The sequence below is a fragment of the Gymnoscopelus braueri genome (genome assembly GCF_963280865.1).
Source record: "Gymnoscopelus braueri genome assembly, chromosome: 6".
Taxonomy (NCBI): Eukaryota; Metazoa; Chordata; class Actinopteri; order Myctophiformes; family Myctophidae; genus Gymnoscopelus; species Gymnoscopelus braueri.
This window is the reverse complement of record NC_137607.1, coordinates 49,998,342-50,018,500: the sequence shown is the minus strand read 5'-3', so window position 1 is coordinate 50,018,500 and position 20,159 is coordinate 49,998,342. Positions and strand designations below refer to the sequence as shown.

Genomic DNA, 20,159 nt, shown 5'->3' with positions numbered 1-20,159 from the left:
TATTGAAAGATATGGATTATTACATTAAACTACTACTCCGTAGAGCCAGTTAACATTTGCGGCTTGGGGTTAACTACCTTTATTTTCACATTTGTACATGTTTGGAGTGTCTACGGGGCATAGTGCAGAAAGTCCAGGTCTCCATGGGGCGTGAACCCTACAACTCTCGTAGATTGAAGACGTCAGAATCATAAATACGTCTACGAGGGTTGTATACTACAGTTAGTTGAAACCAGTGGTTCTAAAAAAAAAAAATCATGTCAAGGACCCCCAAATTGGAATGGAAATATTTTGTTCCAGGGACACCCATACCAGATTTGTGGATTGTGTTGTTAGAATCATGTTCCACATTTTGTAGAAGAGGAGGGGGGGGGATAACAGATCTACAAGCTCACAACGTGTTGCATCGCGACGCGTTTGGGCTTGTAGATCAGCTAATTTTAAAAAGCCAATGTAATGTTTAAAGGGCGAAGGGCTTGCTTCTTCTGGGCTTGTTTCTCTCTCTCAAAACCTGGCAACCCTAAGTCGGTGCGGTTTCTAGTGGTTTCTAGCGTTGACTACAACCAGCTAGCAAACAGTAGCTAACCTTCCTGTCAGCTTCCTTCCTGGTTGTTGGAGACAGACAGCGACTCAAATAAATACCATTTCTCTCTGATTTGTCGCGCAACACAACCGCCAACATGTTCGAGGAGGCGAGCGAGATGTTCGACAACATGTTCAAAACGTCCTTTCCGCTCACTTTCATTGTGTTCATCCCCGCGGTGCTCATCCTGGTGTCCGCGCCGCTGCCAACCGAAGCCGCACATGAGTTCACCGTGTACCGCATGCAGCAGTACGACCTGCAGGGGCAGCCCTACGGTGAGTGAGGATAGCAGGTCTAAGATGCTCACGGTGCATCGCTATGCGGCGCATTGAGAGCTTGTAGATCGGTTATTTGGATGCATCATCATGGCATGTAGTAGCTTAGCCCTGCTTCGCGAGTTCTCTCTAACGCCGTAACACTGCCGTGCGAGGTCTGCCGACTTAAGTAAAACAAATAAACAACTGTTTTGCTGGTCACCGAAACAAAGGCTGCTTTGTGTTGTTGAAAGTCTATTCTCCAGGGTGGGAAGCCTGTCAGCCCACCACCTTCTCTGTATAATACACTTTTTGGGCAGAAAATAAAATATGTACACCAGATGGAATTTGTGTAATGCACTCCACTGCGCCCTCTACAGATCTGGTCAATATAAGTTAACCATTGACCAGATCTGTAGAGGGAGCAGTGGAATAAATAAAACAATTTCCATCTGGCGGACATATTTTATGTTTTGCCCAAAAAGTGTATTGTACAGGGAAGGTGGGGTGCTGAGAGGCCTCCCACCCTGGAGAATAGACTTTCAACAACACAAAACAGCCTTTGTTTCGGTGAGTAGCAAAATAGTTTAGTTTATTTTTTTTTACTAAAGACAGACCTCGCACGACAGTGGAATTTTCGGTCTATGAGCAGAACAGCACGCTTGGCAGGGCGTTAGGGAGAACTCGCTAAGGCTCTCGACCAGGGCTAGTAGTAGCTGTCCCAATGACAGCTCGCCGTGTTAGCGTGGCTAGCAGAGTTAGCATGGTTAGCCCAATGCTTTCTGTCCTACTGCAGCAGTCAGTCCCTCATTGATGGCTCTGGTCCATACCGTTGGGAGTTCTCCTTCTCCTAATGGCAATGCTATGGACCAGAGCGACCTCATTGACAGAATCAAACCATTCACCTTTAATCAATCTCATTACTGACTCCTCCCTCATTGATACCAGTGTGTGAGATTTTTATTTCTGGTCAGTGGTGGTAGCAACACTACAATCATAACTTTCTTCTCAGTATGTGGGTTTTTAAATCTCACATTTATTTATGAACGAGAATGAATGGGATCTAATAGCATTTTGTATAGGCTTCAAAACCCAACCCTGCCCTTACTTTATGCTTGGCATCATTGGATTGGAGTTCAGCCGGACAGTCCACTCCAATTTGAACATAAGTAGATGGTCTCTATATGTTGGCAAAATGGTATTAGTTGACTTAAGACGTTATGTTTGCAAATACATTTATAGAATAATATTTTTGTTGTCTCTAGGAACCAGGAATGCCATACTGAACACAGAGGCACGTTCAGTGGAGGCGGAGGTGTTAAGTCGCCGCTGTGTTATCATGCGGCTGATGGACTTCTCCTATGACAAGTACCAGAAAGCCCTGCGCCAGTCAGCTGGAGCTGTGGTCATCATCCTGCCTAAGAACATGTCTGCTATGCCTCAGGACATAGTGCAGGTATAAGAACACGTCTGCTATGCCTCAGGACATAGTGCAGGTATAAGAACATGTCTGCTATGCCTCAGGACATAGTGCAGGTATAAGAACATGTCTGCTATGCCTCAGGACATAGTGCAGGTATAAGAACACGTCTGCTATGCCTCAGGACATAGTGCAGGTATAAGAACACGTCTGCTATGCCTCAGGACATAGTGCAGGTATAAGAACACGTCTGCTATGCCTCAGTACATAGTGCAGGTATAAGAACATGTCTGCTATACCTCAGGACATAGTGCAGGTATAAGAACACGTCTGCTATGCCTCAGGACATAGTGCAGGTATAAGAACATGTCTGCTATGCCTCAGGACATAGTGCAGGTATAAGAACACGTCTGCTATGCCTCAGGACATAGTGCAGGTATAAGAACATGTCTGCTATGCCTCAGGACATAGTGCAGGTATAAGAACACGTCTGCTATGCCCCAGGACATAGTGCAGGTATAAGAACACGTCTGCTATGCCTCAGGACATAGTGCAGGTATAAGAACACGTCTGCTATGCCTCAGGACATAGTGCAGGTATAAGAACATGTCTGCTATGCCTCAGGACATAGTGCAGGTATAAGAACACGTCTGCTATGCCTCAGGACATAGTGCAGGTATAAGAACACATCTGCTATGCCTCAGTACATAGTGCAGGTATAAGAACACATCTGCTATGCCTCAGTACATAGTGCAGGTATAAGAACATCTCTGCTATGCCCTAGGACATAGTGCAGGTATTCGCCTCCAGTGGCGGCATAAATGACCATCTTAAGAACATGTCTGCTATGCATCAGGACATAGTGCAGGTATTCGCCTCCAGTGGCATCATAAATGACCATCTTAAGAACATGTCTGCTATGCATCAGGACATAGTGCAGGTATTTGCCTCCAGTGGCATCATAAATGACCATCTAGCATACAAAAGTATAGCCCTAGTCCGTTGCAGAGATTATGACTAAGTATTGAGTTACCACCTACAGAACAACCACTGCTCGCATTGGGCCGCAAAATTACTCAAATTACAGTTGGATTCATGACGTGCGCACCGGCAATTTTTTTTTCTTAGCACCTTGTGTATGTTAGTAAATGATTACAATAATAATAATGGCTTGAATGTATATAGTGCCTTTCATAAACCCAAGAACGCTTTACATAAAAACAATGAACAAACGACAAACAAACAAAACAACAAACAACTATTTGCCATAAGCGAGAATAGGTGTCTTTTCAAGGCAGCCTTAAAAGAGTCCACTGTGGGAGCATGGTGAATCTCCATTGGAAGACAGTTCCTAAGGGTTGGGGCTGCCACACTTCAGGCTCTGTCCCCAAAGGTTTGCTTGCTTGTTAGGGGATAGAGAGGAGGTCTAAGTCTGTGGACCACAGGTTGTGTGACAGTACGTTTTTGGAGGAGGCCTGAGAGGTTCTGTGGAGCCAGGGCGTTCAGACATTTGTAGGTGAGGAGGAAGAGTTTGTAATAGATGCGGAACTTAACAGGAAGCCAGTGCAACTGTTCACGGGTGGGGGTGATGTGCTGCGATGGCTTGGTGCGGGTGAGAGCTCAACCACACTTCCATGTACAAAATCATGAGCACAATGCAGTTGCGTGCGGGGAAGATATGATAACGCCTGTGCAAGACGCAAAAATAAGTTACACATAGCGCTGGTCATGGAAAATAGGGCAATGGGTTTCCGTTACTAATACTGTATATTTTTTTAATTATGGAAGAAATTATTACAATTTAAAGTGGTTGGTACATTTAACTTACCATTCTTTGTAAAACATTTGCAAGCATTTGGTGGATGGTCTGGTGTTAATTTCCCCCACTGTTTTATAATGCAGGAGGTCTCGTGTGAACCTGGACTGTCAGGAAAACATGCTTTGAGCATTGCTCTACTTTCGAACAGTGATTTATGTACAAACTCAAATGAATCCGCAGATGCCATCTCTTATCAGCTGTGCCACACTTAAAACAAGAACAGGCAAAACCAGACTTCTAAGGTTCAAAGAGGCAAACGTGAAAAAAGTTTGAATGTTTTCATTCCTTTTTTTTATTGGTGTCATAATCCCTTACGTTTGCCAAGTACAAATAATTCAAAGGAAATTGTTTCAGAGACACAATGGCCTCATTGATACTAGCGCAATATGATGCAAAGGAACCGAAAGACACATTTGTCTAATACTTGTCTCATACTCAATTTTGTATGATTAAATGGTGAACTACCATTTATTTTATACATGTTTATTGATTGAAACATATTTGCTGTGTACTATTTGTCAAACTACCCTCTTGTATTGTTCCTTTCTACTGTAGCAGTTCATGGAGCTGGAGCCAGAGATGTTGTCCACCGAGACAATCGTCCCTGTCTACTTTGCCATGGAGGATGATGAGCTGCTGTCCATCTACAGCCAGACCCTGACGTCGTCCTCCTCCCAGGACTCATCCTCTGCAGCTGAGGGTAAGTTCCATAGATTAAATCTTTATTTAAAACCCATTAAGACCTAAGTGGAGAGAAGTACTGTGATATACAGTCATAGGAAGAATAAATATCACAGAAAACTAGAAAAATGTGCTCCTCGGAGCGCAGGTCTCGCCAGGCCGGGTAGCTTATTGTGGGCCAGCTTTTTGGACTTAGCCAATCAGGATGAAATATGAAGAATCTGAAGAGTAATATAAAAAAGAATCTCCCTCCTGGTGGCGCTATAACAGGCTTGTATGAACAATTTGGGGCAGAGGTTCTGCTCTGGCCTCCAGGGAGTGTGCGTGCACAGTTTCTCGCCGATCGGTCCAACAGTGCCTGAGATAAGCTGTTCACAGATAGACGGACACACTGACGAAAACAGTCTCGGCCACGTCTTCGGCCTAGCGGAGACGATGACAGAAAGCAGTAAGCAGAAATACATGCAATCAAAATCTAATGTGACTAAACATCACAGATGTACACCGATATCGTTGCAGTCCAGTCAACTGTACAGTAATGGTATCCTACGGTGTTACTGCTGAATAGAATACACCGGTGGTTCTGTGGGGACTTCCGTGTCTACTCTGCATAAAGCATAGAGGCGCTCTTTGGGTGGCGATGAGAAGTGAAACCATTTTCACCCGTTTGTGTACATAGTTATTATTTCAGTATATAGAGGACAGTATATTTGTGAGAAATATCATGTATATTTACAGCAAGAAGATTCATAGGGCACTGGCAAATGATAAAGTCATATCCTATCCTTCCACACTTTTAATATTAATATGTGCTGTGTGTTCTGCCTTCTTATAGTGCTGATTCATACGGCCACAGCCAATGGCTTTCAGATGGTGACCAGCGGAGCTCAGAGCAAAGCTGTCAGTGACTGGGCCATCACCAGCCTGGAGGTGAGAATCCTACCTCCAGGGCATGCAATCTGAAATGCCATAACCTTGAGAAAACATTATTTTACTCCGCTAAGTACTTACGGGGTGCTAAGTATTTTGCCAAATATTTTAGAGAGAATAAAATCAACAGAACTACTGAGGTGTCCGCTGAAATGTGTGTTGACCTAAGCAGGGTGTTAAACCCAGGGGGAATAAATGGGTTTTAGTCATGCTGCAGGGGATTAGGAGACAGACAGTGGATTTCCTCTGAGGCCTGGGGGCAGGCGGTTACTCTTGACTGTAGACCAGAACATTGCATAGTAAAGGTTTTAATAGTCTACATGGTCCCATAAGTTTAGGCTTAAGTCACTGCTGTAAGCTCTCTATTCTTGACTTCATTTACTGCTTGGTCTCATGTGCCACATGCTTGACTTAGAACAGAGGGCACAGTAATTGAATTAAAATTGAATGCCTGCTGAACCCTAACTAAATTAATCATGTTACAAGTTTTCTAATCAATCCAAAGTCTCTTTTCTTACTGTATCGCATGGATATGTAAATGAACCACCTCAACAAGAACAAGTGCATGAAGGCAAGGCCTATAGAATGTTTTCCACACATAGATGCACATATTTGCGTGTACTACAAATGCTTAATAGAAATTGTTTTATTACTATAAATGGAATGTGTCTCCAAAGACGGCATCCTAATCATGTCTTGAAAGAGACCCTAATGAAGCAGCTATGTACCCTTTTTTTTGCATAAAGCAAAGTGCGCCATCTGCTGTTGTAGTGCAGTAACAGCACTCTCTTTACTGAGCGTTATGGCATAGCAATTAAAGCTATAGAATCAACCACCTCTGCTGTAGGGTCTAGCATTTAAAACCTTTACCCTATAACTTGTCTAATGAGGGTCTCTTATTTCTCTCAGGGTCGTCTGGCTGGGGTTGGCGGGGAGGACCTGCCCACCATTGTCCTTGTGGCTCACTATGACTCCTTCGGTGTGGCTCCAGTACGTGTTTTGGTTTTGGAAATGTTCTAGGAATGTTCTAACTGAAGAAATACTTAACTAGCCTACTAGTTGAAGGAGTTTGTCAAATAGTCTGTTCAGGGTTGTTGTTTTTTCTTAATGCAAATGAATGCAAAGAATTATCCTAAGTAATATTTATTTGAAGAAGTAATGCTTATTTTAGTAACTTGTACAGACAAAACATTTAATTAATATACAAATAGTGGTATTTATTTTATTTACTTGAGACACCAATGATGTGTTTATTAATAAAACAATCCCAGTTGACCAAGATCTCGTAGACCTGATATAGCCTAACTAATTTAGGGGGGAAACCAAAACTTGTCCCAATTCAAATGTATTCATAACTGACCGTTATTTCCCACAATATCCCATTACTGTGTGGTGGAGGCATGAGGTTACAATATGAAAGTTGACATCCTGCATATGTTGTCATCTCCAGTGGCTTTCCTATGGAGCAGACTCTAATGGCAGTGGAGTGTCCATGTTGCTCGAGCTGGCTCGTCTCTTCTCTAGACTATACACATATAAGAGAACACATGCTGGGTGAGTAGTAAACCACTTAGCAAGTTAATTTATTTGTGGTGGCTAATGGTCAAGAAAGACCTCTATATCTACTGTACACTCATATCTCTGCCCATTGGCCTCCAGTCATCCTGGGAGATTGGGGATGCTCTTTCTCCCCCTCTACATTGTATAGACCGATTATTTGTTTACCAACATTGAGACTGGACGCACAGGTGATTGTTTCATGCAATCAATTCCCAACGTATTGTTTCGGGGTGCGCTGGTTTCAGTTCATTCAACCTCCTCTTGTGTGTTGGCTAGGGAGTCGCGTCCTTGCGAGACATGACATGACAGAATGGGTTTCATTTGGTGCCGGCCTGCGCGCGCATACTGGTTCTTATCAGTGTGACGTCGTCTGTTAAGGGGTCTTTAGGGAAAAAAGGAGGAGGACCCCTGGGAGACCATTGAAGTGTATATAGGGTTTAAGTGGTTAAGCACCATACCTAATCTATTGTCGCTGTCGGGTGGAAACCTTGTATATGTCCAAAACTAGTCTGTTACTTTTCAGGTAATGGAAAAAAGAACCTGCGTTCCAATGGATCCAATTATCTATTCACAAGCTCTTGTTAATCCTTTTAATTGGTTATAAAACGCCAGACCTAACTACTTTCACGTTTACAAAAATAGTAAATCTAACAGCAAAAATAGCAGATCTACAAGCTCACATGTTTCAATGTAATACATTGTGAGCCTGTAGATCGGTTATTTTTGCTACTTTTGTGTGACACTGTAGTATGAAGAAGTAGGGCATTAATCAACTTAAAAACCTAAGTTGAAGTATGTAGATACAAGATTTATGCCCGACAGCAATGTTGGCTATCATACCAATAATGACTGTGCACTAGAGCCCTCTGCTGGATGTGATGTGGAATGCCACTTTAGATTCACTTGAACTGAGGAGTTGCACACACATCAATCTCTTCACTGAAGCTTGAAAATATTTCTAAAAAGAAGTGAATGCCAACTTTGGGGGTTCTATCGCACACTGCACATAAAGATGAAGTCTATCTATGCTACCCTGTAGTTGTTATGGACGGCATCCAAACCCTTTCACAGAGCTTCATTAACTATGCACTACTGACAGGAACTCCATTGACTGCCACTTACAGTGGTCAATAATGTGGGACAGATGCCTTTTTGTTTCCGTTGTAACCTACTTAGCTGGATGGAAACAGTTCTTTTAACTATTGCAAGTGGCAGCTGAAAGAGGTGTGTGTGTGTGTGTGTGTGTGTGTGTGCGCGCAACGTGATCCTAGCGGTATAGTTGTGATGTGAAGTCCGCCGTCCACTTGAGTGAGAATTATTATCAAAACTCTAACATTTGTAGTGATCATTCTTGGTGTGGATGACCCTTTACTCTAGATTTGACTAATAATGTGTCCCTCCTGTGTGTTTAGGTTCAACCTGCTGTTCTTTGTGTCTGGAGGAGGGAAGTTCAACTACCAGGGTACCAAACGTTGGCTGGAGGACAACCTGGACCACACAGGTACTGTTGCGGGTTGTCAGCTGCCTGCTATACATTTGCTCAAACAGAATAGAGATGGAGTGGACACTGGACATTGTTGGATTTGTAATTTATCAATCAATCACACAGCATGCAGGGCTCAGCTGGTCTTCTATATAAAACACAAACAATGCCTCATCTCTGCTTTTCACCCTTCATGCATGTTTCCTTATTTGTGCCCATCATCATTGTGTCTCTTATCTCCCTCTCCAGACTCCAGCCTGCTCCAGGACAATGTGGCGTTTGTGTTGTGCCTGGACACTCTGGGGAATGATGATTCTCTCCACCTCCATGTGTCCAAGCCTCCAAAAGAGGGAACCCCTCAGTATACCCTGCTCAAGGAGCTGGAGACGGTAAGAACCAGGAGACATGCTGCCCCTCAGAAACCATAGACTATGTTGGACTAATGATTCTCCTTTGCAAAACAAAAAGCTACCCTTTTTCAATTGACCGTATTCAAACGGAGGCCCTTTTTCTCTCATGTCATACCTGGAGGGTGGGAGGTATGACATAAGAGGAGACTGGCTGCTGTGTGGTCAATGGGGAACAATCGTGTCCCAACTATAATCCAACTTAACTTGATTTGGTGTAATGACTTCACACAGAGGTAAACGTCCTCCTTCTATTGCCTTCTCCCCTCCCCATCCCTCCCTGTGGTCCCAGGTGGTAGACAGCCATTACCCGGAGGTGAAGTTCTCCATGGTTCACAAGAAGATAAACCTGGCTGACGACACACTGGCCTGGGAGCATGAGCGCTTCGGGATCCGCCGGCTGCCGGCCTTCACTCTCTCTCACCTGTCCTCGCACCGCCTGGCTCAGCGTTCCAGCATCATGGACGTGCGGTCAGTGTCCCTCTCCTCTCGCCACGGAGCGGGAGAGCCCCCTGCTGGGTGGGTTCATTACTGCAAGTCTCCGAATCGACGACAAAAAAACAACTCGTGTCCATCATAGTCACCATCACCATCTTGTTGTTCATTGTCGTGGATTGTTGTAGTTGGTCGTTACAGCTTCATCCAGTTCGTCCAACCTTTGGCGACCCCACCTATTCCCAACCCTGTCTTGTCGCGCCATCCAAATCAATCCCCATTGTACACTTGGACAAGCTGCTGTCACAGCTGTCTGTCTGTGAGTGTATTCGTGAACCATTTATCTGTTTTGTGTGATATGGAGCCTACTAGGTCAGGCTATTTAATGGTTGTTCAGTGTTGTTTTCCCTGGCATGCTTTGTGTGTTTTTGAGGCTGCCAATTTCACAGAGTTGTTTGCAGGTTATGATTCTCTGTACCCTTCCAGGTTATTTAAATATGGGAGCTCAGTAGTCATTCTCTCTTCCCCTTCTGACCGTGCTGGCTTTCTGACTGCCTTCTGTTCTGTCGAGTTGTTTGTCCACAGGTCTAACGGTATGTGTGGCCTTATGGTCTTTGTGTTTGCAGGCCTCATGTTGACTTGAAGAAGCTGAGCAGGAACACAAAAGTGGTCGCAGAAGCCCTGGCTAGAGTCATCTACAACCTTACTGAGAAGGTACAACACTCCTCTCTCTCTCTTTCAGTTCTCGCAATTTCAGTTCCTTGACTTTCTGTTACATCTGTAATGAATTCCTAAATTCTGTCTATACCTACTCTTGTGTTCTGCCTGTCTGCACAGGGTGCCCCAGGGGATCTGCAGATCTTCACTGAACAAATGGTACGCTCCTAAACTTTTCTTGCAGGCACAAGTCTGGCAGTGTCCTTGTTGAGATTTGTTGCTATATAGTTGAGGCATAGTTTTCTGTTGATGACTCACACATGGCTAATACTGGAAATTCTCTCTTCCGGTGTGGACTATATTCTATGTACCTCATGCTAATTTGTGACTGTTCTTATTTGTTTGTCTGTGTCATGATCACTGTAGCAAGTACAAGAGGAACAGCTATCATCAGTGGTGGACTGGCTGACAGCCCAGCCCAGAGCCGCCCAACTGGTGGACAAGGACAGCAGTGTGGTGTCCACCCTTGAGTATCACTTAGGACGCTACCTCAAGGATGTCAAGAGGCACTACGTCAAAGCTGACAAAAGGTAAAGTGGTCAAAACATACATACTTATTAGACCCTCCAGAAAAACGCTGGCTAAAATCCTTTATTATGCGGGCTAAAATCCTAGATTTTGCGATGAAATATGCAGGGTTTTTATGTGATTTTATGTGGTGAAATTGCGTGACGTTGCAAAATATGCGGAAATATATGCGATGCGATACGCATATTATGCGATGCTATGCGATGCGCATACCCTTTTTGAAAAAAATGTACCCCCGCATAATCATGCGCGTAATCGCATATTATGCTCATAATCGCTTTTTCTGGAGGGTCTACTATATGCACACCCTTTTTAAATTTGAACATAATAGTTACTATGAATCCTGATGTCCTTACAGAGTAGAAGTTTGATGTGAAATCAGGTTTGACATAGCTAGTCGTCATTTGTTCACAGTCTGAGACTCACTTGTGCAATGTAAAACAAAGTTGATTCTATAGCATAGACTAGAGAAACAAGTTCATGTTTGTCTACCTCATAGGTTATGGTAGCAATAATGATGCATCAACCCAATCACACCCAAATGAATGCTGAGATGCTAGAGCTCGGAAATACATTCAAAATAATTCTAGATGGTAGTCCAGCTCAACGTTTATGGAGACGCAGTAATGCAGTGGTGCGTTTTAGACTGCTCCAGATGATATCGCTCTGACAGCTGCTTCCTTTCTCTCCTCCTCAGGGACCCAGAGTTTGTCTTCTATGACCAGCTCAAACAGACTATGAATGCTTATAGGTAAGGGATAATGGGCTGCATTTTATTGGCTGTTGGGTGGAATCCTCATATGTCCAAAAGTAGCAAAAATACAAGCTCAGAACATGCCACAGTGTGTTTTGAGCTTGTAGATCGTCTATTTTTGCTACTTTTGTGTGATGCTAGTATGAGGAAGTAGGGCATTAATTTACAAACAAGTTGAAATATGGAGATTTCTGCCCAACAGCAACGATTCATATCTTCAGAGAGACGTTCCTCCTCTGAGCTTTAGTTTACCTGAGTTTACCTTTTTCTTTTTTGATTTTCCCATATCAGAGTGAAGCCTGCCATCTTTGACCTCCTGCTGGCTGTCTGTATTGCAGCCTACTTAGGAGTGATGTATGTGGCCATTCAGGTGGGTCAAGTCACAGGTTTCATCTTCATCAATATATATATATATATATATATATATATATATAGCACAACCTGGAGTGTAATACTGCTATCCTTTTAATGGTAGGGCCAGCGGGAATATACATATTATATAGATATTTATTTAGTGACTCAGACATATTGGTCAGAATGTCCGGACTGTGTGAGGGCCGCTACTCGTCCCGAACCTCTAGTTATACAAAAGTCCCATACAAAAAGTTCCATTACAATTTATGAAATGATTCATTATAAACTGAAGAAAATGTAAACAAACTGTTATAAACAGTGGCTGGTGGTAGTTTCTAGGTTGCAGGTAACAAACAAGGTGGATCCATTCAGTGTGCTATACTGGGAGATATTGGCATTGCCTCTCAGTCATATACCGGTTTATGTATAATTGGTACTCCTTAGTTGGTTAATTGGTAATGTTGCCTCTGTCTTTTCCAGAACTTTGGTGTCCTCTACAGTATTGTCCGCAGAATCACCCAGCCCAAGACAAAGACTCACTAAGCTCCACCCATTTCCTCTTCTCATCTAGACTCCACCCCTTTTCTTCAAGTCATCAACAAACACTAGCCAATAAGAACACAAGGGCTGGACCAAGCAGCTCTATTTGTGAAGTTTTCCATACAACAATATGCCCCCCCCCCGCCTCAACCCGAAGAAAACTGATGTCAGATCCTTTCTTGCTGCCAACTTTTAGTCATCCAGCCTTTGGTCTCAGTGGCCAAAATAGTTGGGATTTGTTCCTATGTCTTCTGTCCCCATGAACAAACATTTCACCGGTCATTATTCATCACAAATCCAACCCGTAACTTCCTTTTATTTTATTTATGTCCAATCTAATCTGTGGATCATTGAGTAGAGGATGGATCTAAGCCAGACCAGTGGTTCTCAAACCTTTTAATGTCAATGAGCCCCCATAACTCTAGAGTGAACGGGTCCATTTGGTTCCATTAGTACACTCTCAGATTAAAGACCCGTAAGGGCCCATTTGGAACCCTCTCAAGGAACCAGTAGGGTCCCTGGACCCCACTTTGAGAACCACTGGTCCCAGGTGGTGGATGTTTTTTTTTTGTCTGATCTTTTTGGGCGTTCCATGTTGCTAACCAAGTGGCTGAAACCTACAGTATCCAAGGCTCTGGGATCTACACTGTTTAAAGTAGGTTGTGAGGGCTAACCCATTACTGTACCCACTGATCACTCTGCCTTCCTCTCAAAGTGTTTATTCTGCCAAACTAATGTGGAGGGGTCAGTTGTCTTCAAAGGCAGCTAGGAGGAAGACTTGACTGTACAGGAATTACTCTGGAATGAATAAATATATATGTGTGTGTGTTTATATACATACGATATATATATATATATATCTCAGATATATGGTATATTAGAGTTCTATTAGCCAGCCCGGTTGACTTAAAAATTTCCTCTAACAGAAGAATTGTTTACGTGAAGGATGGCTTGTCTAAAATTAAATGTGAAATACAATACTGTATATGCCATTGCCTTTTTAGTGAAATTAGCAAGACCTGAAACAATGTCTTTGCTGCTCTATCTGTGAATCCTCCTATTACTCATTCAGTACAATGATTACAGTTTTAGAAAATAAAATGGGTCAAGGGAGGAAATGAACAATAGCTGCCATAAATGCAGTTGTAAATTGTGGTTGTGGTCAAGTAGTTGGTCTACTTTGTTACCCACTTTGACAGGTAACAAACCATCTTTTGGAGAACCTGCTTCCACAATCTTGGTGACTTGTAAAATAGTGGAAGTGAAATTTGCAACTTCCAGCCACTGGCACAAAAAGGCTAATTTCCTGCCCTACAAACGGATGTCACATTGATTGTTTTGTCTGCCTTTTTTTCCCGGTTGTCACTTATATATTTACTGTTGCCATTTGTGTGACATTTTGTCTCGTTTTGAATTGTTCATTTTTTTTTTTTTTGTGAATTCACAGTAAATGATCTCGTTGAAATCCACTAAATCTGCACTCTTCACAGTAATCTTATGGAACCAAGGTGGTTAACACTCAAGTAAAATGAACTGCATACAGTGCGGTCAAAAGGTCACATTCCACAATTGGTCCTTGGCCATATCTGTATGTGTGTGCAACACATGACAGAGTGCCACATCACGTTACAGAATGAACTCTTTTATCAATAGACCTTCAGAAAGTCAAGTGCTGTGACCCGTTTTTAGCAACACATTCATCAAGTCTACGTTGCAGTATACAGCACACTGAGCACAGTATATATACGAAAAACTGCATCAGCCACAATGCACAATTGTGTTGGTTTTAAATAAACACATTTCATTGGGAGAAGTCACATTTTAAAGACGTGTACCCTAGCATCCCTATTCTGGGCATGTCTTGAATGCTGAACATTCGGCAAAAACAGACGTGAGCTTGTATATCAGCTATTTTCAGTGTAGAGATTTGGTATGGGGGAAGTATGGACCCTTGGGGGAAGGTCAACAGATTAAATAAGGTATAGTGATTTAGGGCATTGGTGTTGATAGGAAAGGAGTGTGCCGGTACATGTATACTGCAATGTGGCCTTGATCAAGTCTCTGCCCTGCCTTTTGCGAAGACTGAGTGATGTTTGTTTTCTGTGCTTATTACATATAGTGCAGCATGACTGGTGTCCCCCTCTACAACAATGGAAACTGAAAATAATTGGTTAATTTAATTGTGGTAAATATCTATGAATTTTAATTTATTGAAGCAGACAATGCTTATCTGTGCACTGAATTGAAACTCTTCTTTCTAGGACATTCGTTGTCTGTCTTAGCAGTTTTTCCACCACATACACTCAATCCTTGCATTGAAAATTACATCAGTTATAACACAAAATAAAATTATTTGTCAAAGAAATCTGCATCACCCATTCCTTTTTCCTTAATTTGAAATGTTTATTTTATGGGGGGAAATTATACAATAACACTGGTTCAATGGAGTTATTAAAATTATTATAAAAGAGTAAGTACCTGTCTTATCAAGTGGTCAGATTCAGAATCTGGTCAAATTGAAACTAAATTGGGGATGGGGGTGGGGGGGCTGATATACTTAACAGTGTGTATCATTGGTCCAAATAAAACATGTATTCTGAAAATACACTTTGAACAGAGATTGACATACATCATGATTTGTCCCCTCAAAGAAAGTCATAACAATTCCCACAGATTCTCTACACTTTACTACTTCTTTAGCCTAATAATGAACAATAAAAATAATAGTAATAAATTACAGTGCAATTTGTAAGAAATACCTGCGGAGCAACTGCCCCTCATATTCACTACAACCTCTTCTTCATCACCAGGTCCCAGAAACACATAGGTTTGTGAATTAAGTTGGCACATTCTAAAAGCATTAATACATCACCCAAACTCAACTCAATGTAAATGCATTGTCATAATGAGCTTCATCTGCCAAATGTTTCCCAAGTAGCATCTACCCTAACCCAGGATGAACTGAACCTTAAGCCAACATTGTATTGAATGCTTAAGAAAGACATGCCAAATCTGCACTGAAAGGAAACTAGGCGGCTAAATACTCTTTAATATTTTTCCCTTTATAACACAAATCGTATTTCTTTTCTTTTTTCAAGGGGGCATAATGAAACAGATTTCAGAGTGGTTTTATCCTTGATTCACATTGTCAGTAGTGCTGTCTGTAGTGTAGACAGACTGGGAGAGAGCTGGGCAGAGGTGGAGGGAAAGAACACTTATAAGCCTTTTGTAGACAGTACAGCGGAAAATTCACTAGGCCACGGTGAACCCCAGGAACCAGTTCTACCTAACAGAGATCATAGTTGTGGTGGGTTTACAGCAAACTCTGCTCCCCATTGGAATTACCAGTTAGCAACTAATTGGAACCAGTTCGGCAATAAAAAAGAAAAGAAAAGAAAAGAAATCTCTGTATTGAGAGTTTAGGTCAAAACATTGATAAACTAGCTTCACAGGAGATATATCTTCGGGGTGGAGGTAGAGGAGATGAACTGAACAGTGCAGGTCATCCACATTAGAATGACATGCAGCAAAAGTTGGCTTTCCTCCACCTAGAGGTTAAAATCAGAATGCAATGGCTCTGAAAAAAAGCTATTTGATGCCTTTGGATGATATAGAATCTGTCTAAATAAATTATAGAACATTAATAAAACATAGCATGATGTGGTACAGCACACACATAACATATGTATAGGCTCTACAGTACCCCACATAACCTGAACATTAGCTACTTCTTATCAAGTAATGCGGAATGAGAGCAATGAAAAAGGGGAACAGGTTTAGGACTAAACCCAGACAACTGTGATCTATAAAAACAACCCTATCGTCTCCACCAACTCCTACACAGCAGAACAAAAGGGACACACACATAATGATTGGAATACAAACAGTGTTCTCAGAGGGAAAACAGCAGCAATTCCAAAACTCATCAACAAAGATGAAACGTAAGATCAGCAGCGATGATGACGTTGAATGTAAATAAAATCATGAGCTAGTTTGTAATCCCCAGACAGCTAAAACATGTTACAGAGCTCTCCCGGCTATAGTTAGCAGGCCTTAAGGGGATGTGGAAGACGAGGCCATGTACTGGACAGTTTGGGATGCATCATCTGCTGAACAATAATAACATCTGTGGCCTACTCCAGCAGAACAAGCATGCCGTTCATCAAAACAAGAACTTGAATTTGATCGAGAAGGTAGAGGACGGATACAACCCTTATTCATATTTCATGGTTTTCAGCCAAGGGGACTCCTGCAGAGCTGTAGCATAGGCCTACATACATTCACTGAAACACAGAAACCATACCTCACACTCAGGGTTCGATTTGTTAAAAAAAAAAAACAGAGGAGAGGGACATTTTCTTAACCATTAGGCCTACTTAACTTTGATTCTGCCAAAGCGGCGGATTCTGCCAATGCTTTTCAATGAGAACGGAGCGTTTTTTTTTTTTTTGCGGAAATCCGCGAATGGCAACAAACTGCTCCATTCCCATTGAAAAGCATTGTCCAAGTTCAGTGTGACTGCACCCTTAAGCCCTATATTATTCATATGGCAATTAGTGAAAATAGCTGATCTACAAGCTCATACAACGCATCGTGACGCATTGTGAGTCTGCAGATCTGCCACAGTATTTTCGCTATTGAATAATAATATTTTTTTTGACATATTATGACAATTTGCCCAAAATAGGGACAGCAAGCTGCGAGCTTGTACGTCTGCTATTTTTGAACATTTTTGAAGAATCTTGAAAGTGTCTGAAAAATGTTGTTTAGAAGGCATTTGTAGAATCGGCCTCAGGTCTTAATGAGTTTAATTCAGTCTGACCAGAAGCAGAGATCAAAATGAATGACCAGAGGGGGTTGGTATCAAAAGCAGAGGCATGGATGTCCTAGCCTGGTAAAGCCCCTCCCTCCGGAATTCTCATTTCCATTTGATTTCACTCCTGAAATAAAATACAAATGAGATTTCTGGAGGGAGGGTTTACCAGGCTATGGATGTCCCGCATTCCTCCAGCAAATCGAACCCTGCTCACACATTAAGGTCAGAGGAGGCAGGTCCATTCTTGGAAGTGTGCGCGCATGCACGCACAAACACACAATATGTCCAGTTATCTCTGCAGCTTCAGGTGAGTTCACTTTGAAGATAAGTTATGCACATTGATAAAGAGGTTAAGATTACATTGATAGTAGTTTTCTTCTTTGTCATTTGTTTTTAAAACAACTTCATAGCGTATTTCCAAAACCATTCCAATGCCATGCATTCCACAATACCATAATGTGTGCATATGTCTTTTTTCTTTTCTTCTTTTTTTTTAATCATACTTCATTGTTTTGTTTTTTTATTATCTCTATATAAATCCAGGGCCATTGTTAAAATTTGACTGTGAACCTGACTGCCGCCACCACCCACAAATTGTTTTTGGATATTATTCACATTCATATAAAAAAAGAAGAAATCATGAGGATGATACCGAAACCCAATCAATCAATCAAACTGTCATCATTAAACCAGCAATCAGCTTGTATGCCTTCATATCAGTGCTTCAACAGATGTTATACAAGACACAAACAAACATAAAATGTTAAATTGCAGTAAATATTTCCAACGCCTATTCCACCGCCTATTCCATCACAAGAGAGAAGAAAAAGAAAACAAAAACATCTTTGGAAAAAAAACAAAAAAAAAATGAGCTGAAATTAAACAAAATGTGAAATGTTTCCCATGAAATGACCAGCAATGCACTTTATGTCCTTCACATTACAAAAGACTTTCTGTCAGCGCTCAGAGCACAGAGACACCCTTCCACCCCACGGACACAGTGGGGGGTCGCTTCGTGGTTCACAGCCATCGACCTGTGCGATGATATGGAAAATCAATACGAGTTGAGTTGGTCAAACGACACCAGGGAGCGAGAGACCACGGCAGAGCTGTTTTTGAATGATGCACCTTCCCTTTCTTTACAGCCGGGTCTTCAAACCTCACATCTGGAGTCAAAGAGGATGATGAAAGCAACCAAAATAAAAAAAAATATTGCGTGGTCGGTGTTACACAAACACTGGTGGTCAATCAATCCTGTGGAGTCAGGACAGAGAGAGAGAACTTTGAACATTGCTCACCCCTCCAGCACGGGGTCATTATCGGTATTGTAGGTCTAGACTGGATGAGCACTTTAACCCCTGTACGTGTTGTCCAGGGCCATGATGATGATGATTGTGATGATGAGTATCTACACACCCTGGAGAACTGTACATAACTCTGGTCTGCACGTGACCAACTCCCCACTCTGTCTTGCCTCTATGTGATCTACCAGATGTGATGATGCTAACAATAAGACTGTAAGGTCACCTGAAATAACATTCACAGTGCTAAAAAAAAAAAAAAAAAACACAATCAAAACCAACGTGATGACAGAAAAAGAATCAAACCGAATGAAACAAAACAAAAAAGATTGCGTCCTAAATAATTTTTCGTCCTTTTTCTGTTTCATGGAGCTCTGCTCTCAGCCAGGTTTGAGCGCGAGCCATACCAGATGAGCCTCCTCTTGCTTGTATTTGTACTCAAGTGCCAGGTGGTGGCGATGGGGAGGTCATTATAGATGTTTCTCCTTGGTGAGGCCATTCTGCACGTGCTTCCTGCAGCAGAGAGAGAAGAGGTAAAGACATGGGGGAAACCCGCAATGAGTATGAATGATTGACCGCCCCACGGATGGAGAAGGAAGGGAATTGAGCGAAAAGAGGAAATCCAAAGAAGAGGAAAGAATTAATCAATAGGCATAGAAAAGCAACAAGGGTGAGCAATGGAGTGACAGAGCAAAGCACATGAAGAATTCATGAGGATTGACTTGCAAAAATCTATAACACAAGGAAATGACAGCACTCACAACTTTACCCACGTAACCCAAGTCACTAACAGCAAAGTATTACCGTATACCTTCAGAGCAAAACAAATGTGTTAACTTTCATTCATCAGGTCTTGGTTGAGCATTATTACTTTGTGGTATGCTTAGTTGGAATCCATTATTTTCGGCGAGCGTCAGACGTCAATGTATACGGCTTTACTGTATGTTTCTATCACCTGACACACATGGCTGATGTGTCTGGGCATACGTCTTCCTCTGGTCAGAGCATGCATGTTGCTTGGTGATTAACAGATGTGTGGCAGGCACAGAGACTATCATCAGAGCTCAAGGCCAGGAAGATAAGAAGTGGGGGAGGTTAACACTAATCACATCTCCATATGGACATGGGGCTCTTTGATCCTATCTACCTATCTGGCCAACTTACACAATAATCCTCATGGCAGAGCTGCTCCTTCTGCCTCGTGTGTGTGTGTGTGTGTGTGTGTGTGTGTGTGTGTGTGTGTGTGTGTGTGTGTGTGTGTGTGTGTGTGTGTGTGTGTGTGTGTGTGTGTGTGTGTGTGTGTGTGTGTGTGTGTGTGTGCGTGCGTGCATGCAACAGTGTGCGCACGTGTTTGTTTGTTTGTGTGTGTGTGTGTGTGTGTGTGTGTGAGTGAGGGATTGAGAGTGCATGTGTGTTTGTTTGTCAGACCAGAGTCAAAGATTTACATGCCAAAAAGTTTCAGTGATTCTACTTGGGGGACAGATTTAATGAACTTTAGTTACTTTAGTTATTTTAATTTAAAAACAACGAAGGCTACCATGATAATCAGAAGAACATGACACAAGTTAGCCACACTG

General features: G+C 42.2%; 2 protein-coding genes across 8 annotated transcripts in view; one reads left to right on the top strand and one right to left on the bottom strand.

The window, feature by feature from the left end:
- The first annotated feature begins 567 nt into the window (after window positions 1-567).
- On the top strand, window positions 568-14,830 carry ncln (nicalin). Of its 7 annotated transcripts, none has more exons than XM_080431867.1 (15): window positions 568-858; window positions 2,103-2,293; window positions 4,635-4,776; window positions 5,593-5,687; window positions 6,597-6,677; window positions 7,138-7,241; window positions 8,660-8,748; window positions 8,980-9,119; window positions 9,430-9,656; window positions 10,199-10,286; window positions 10,410-10,448; window positions 10,656-10,819; window positions 11,515-11,568; window positions 11,863-11,941; window positions 12,406-14,830. In XM_080431867.1, exons 1-15 carry the CDS (start codon window positions 681-683, stop codon window positions 12,466-12,468), a joined length of 1,734 nt encoding a protein of 577 aa, XP_080287993.1. In that variant the 5' UTR covers window positions 568-680; the 3' UTR covers window positions 12,469-14,830. The 7 variants fall into 7 exon arrangements, with proteins under 7 accessions (XP_080287993.1, XP_080287994.1, XP_080287992.1 ...); XM_080431868.1 differs by having other exon boundaries at window positions 4,632-4,776; window positions 9,430-9,608; XM_080431866.1 differs by having other exon boundaries at window positions 4,632-4,776.
- A 1,973-nt stretch (window positions 14,831-16,803) lies between these two features.
- Window positions 16,804-20,159, bottom strand: part of cers1 (ceramide synthase 1) — a 41,412-nt gene continuing 38,056 nt past the window's right edge. The window contains exon 7 of the mRNA XM_080431873.1: window positions 16,804-19,095. Coding sequence (XP_080287999.1) covers window positions 19,053-19,095 — 43 coding nt within the window. The 3' untranslated portion in view covers window positions 16,804-19,052. The remainder of the gene's footprint in view (window positions 19,096-20,159) is intronic.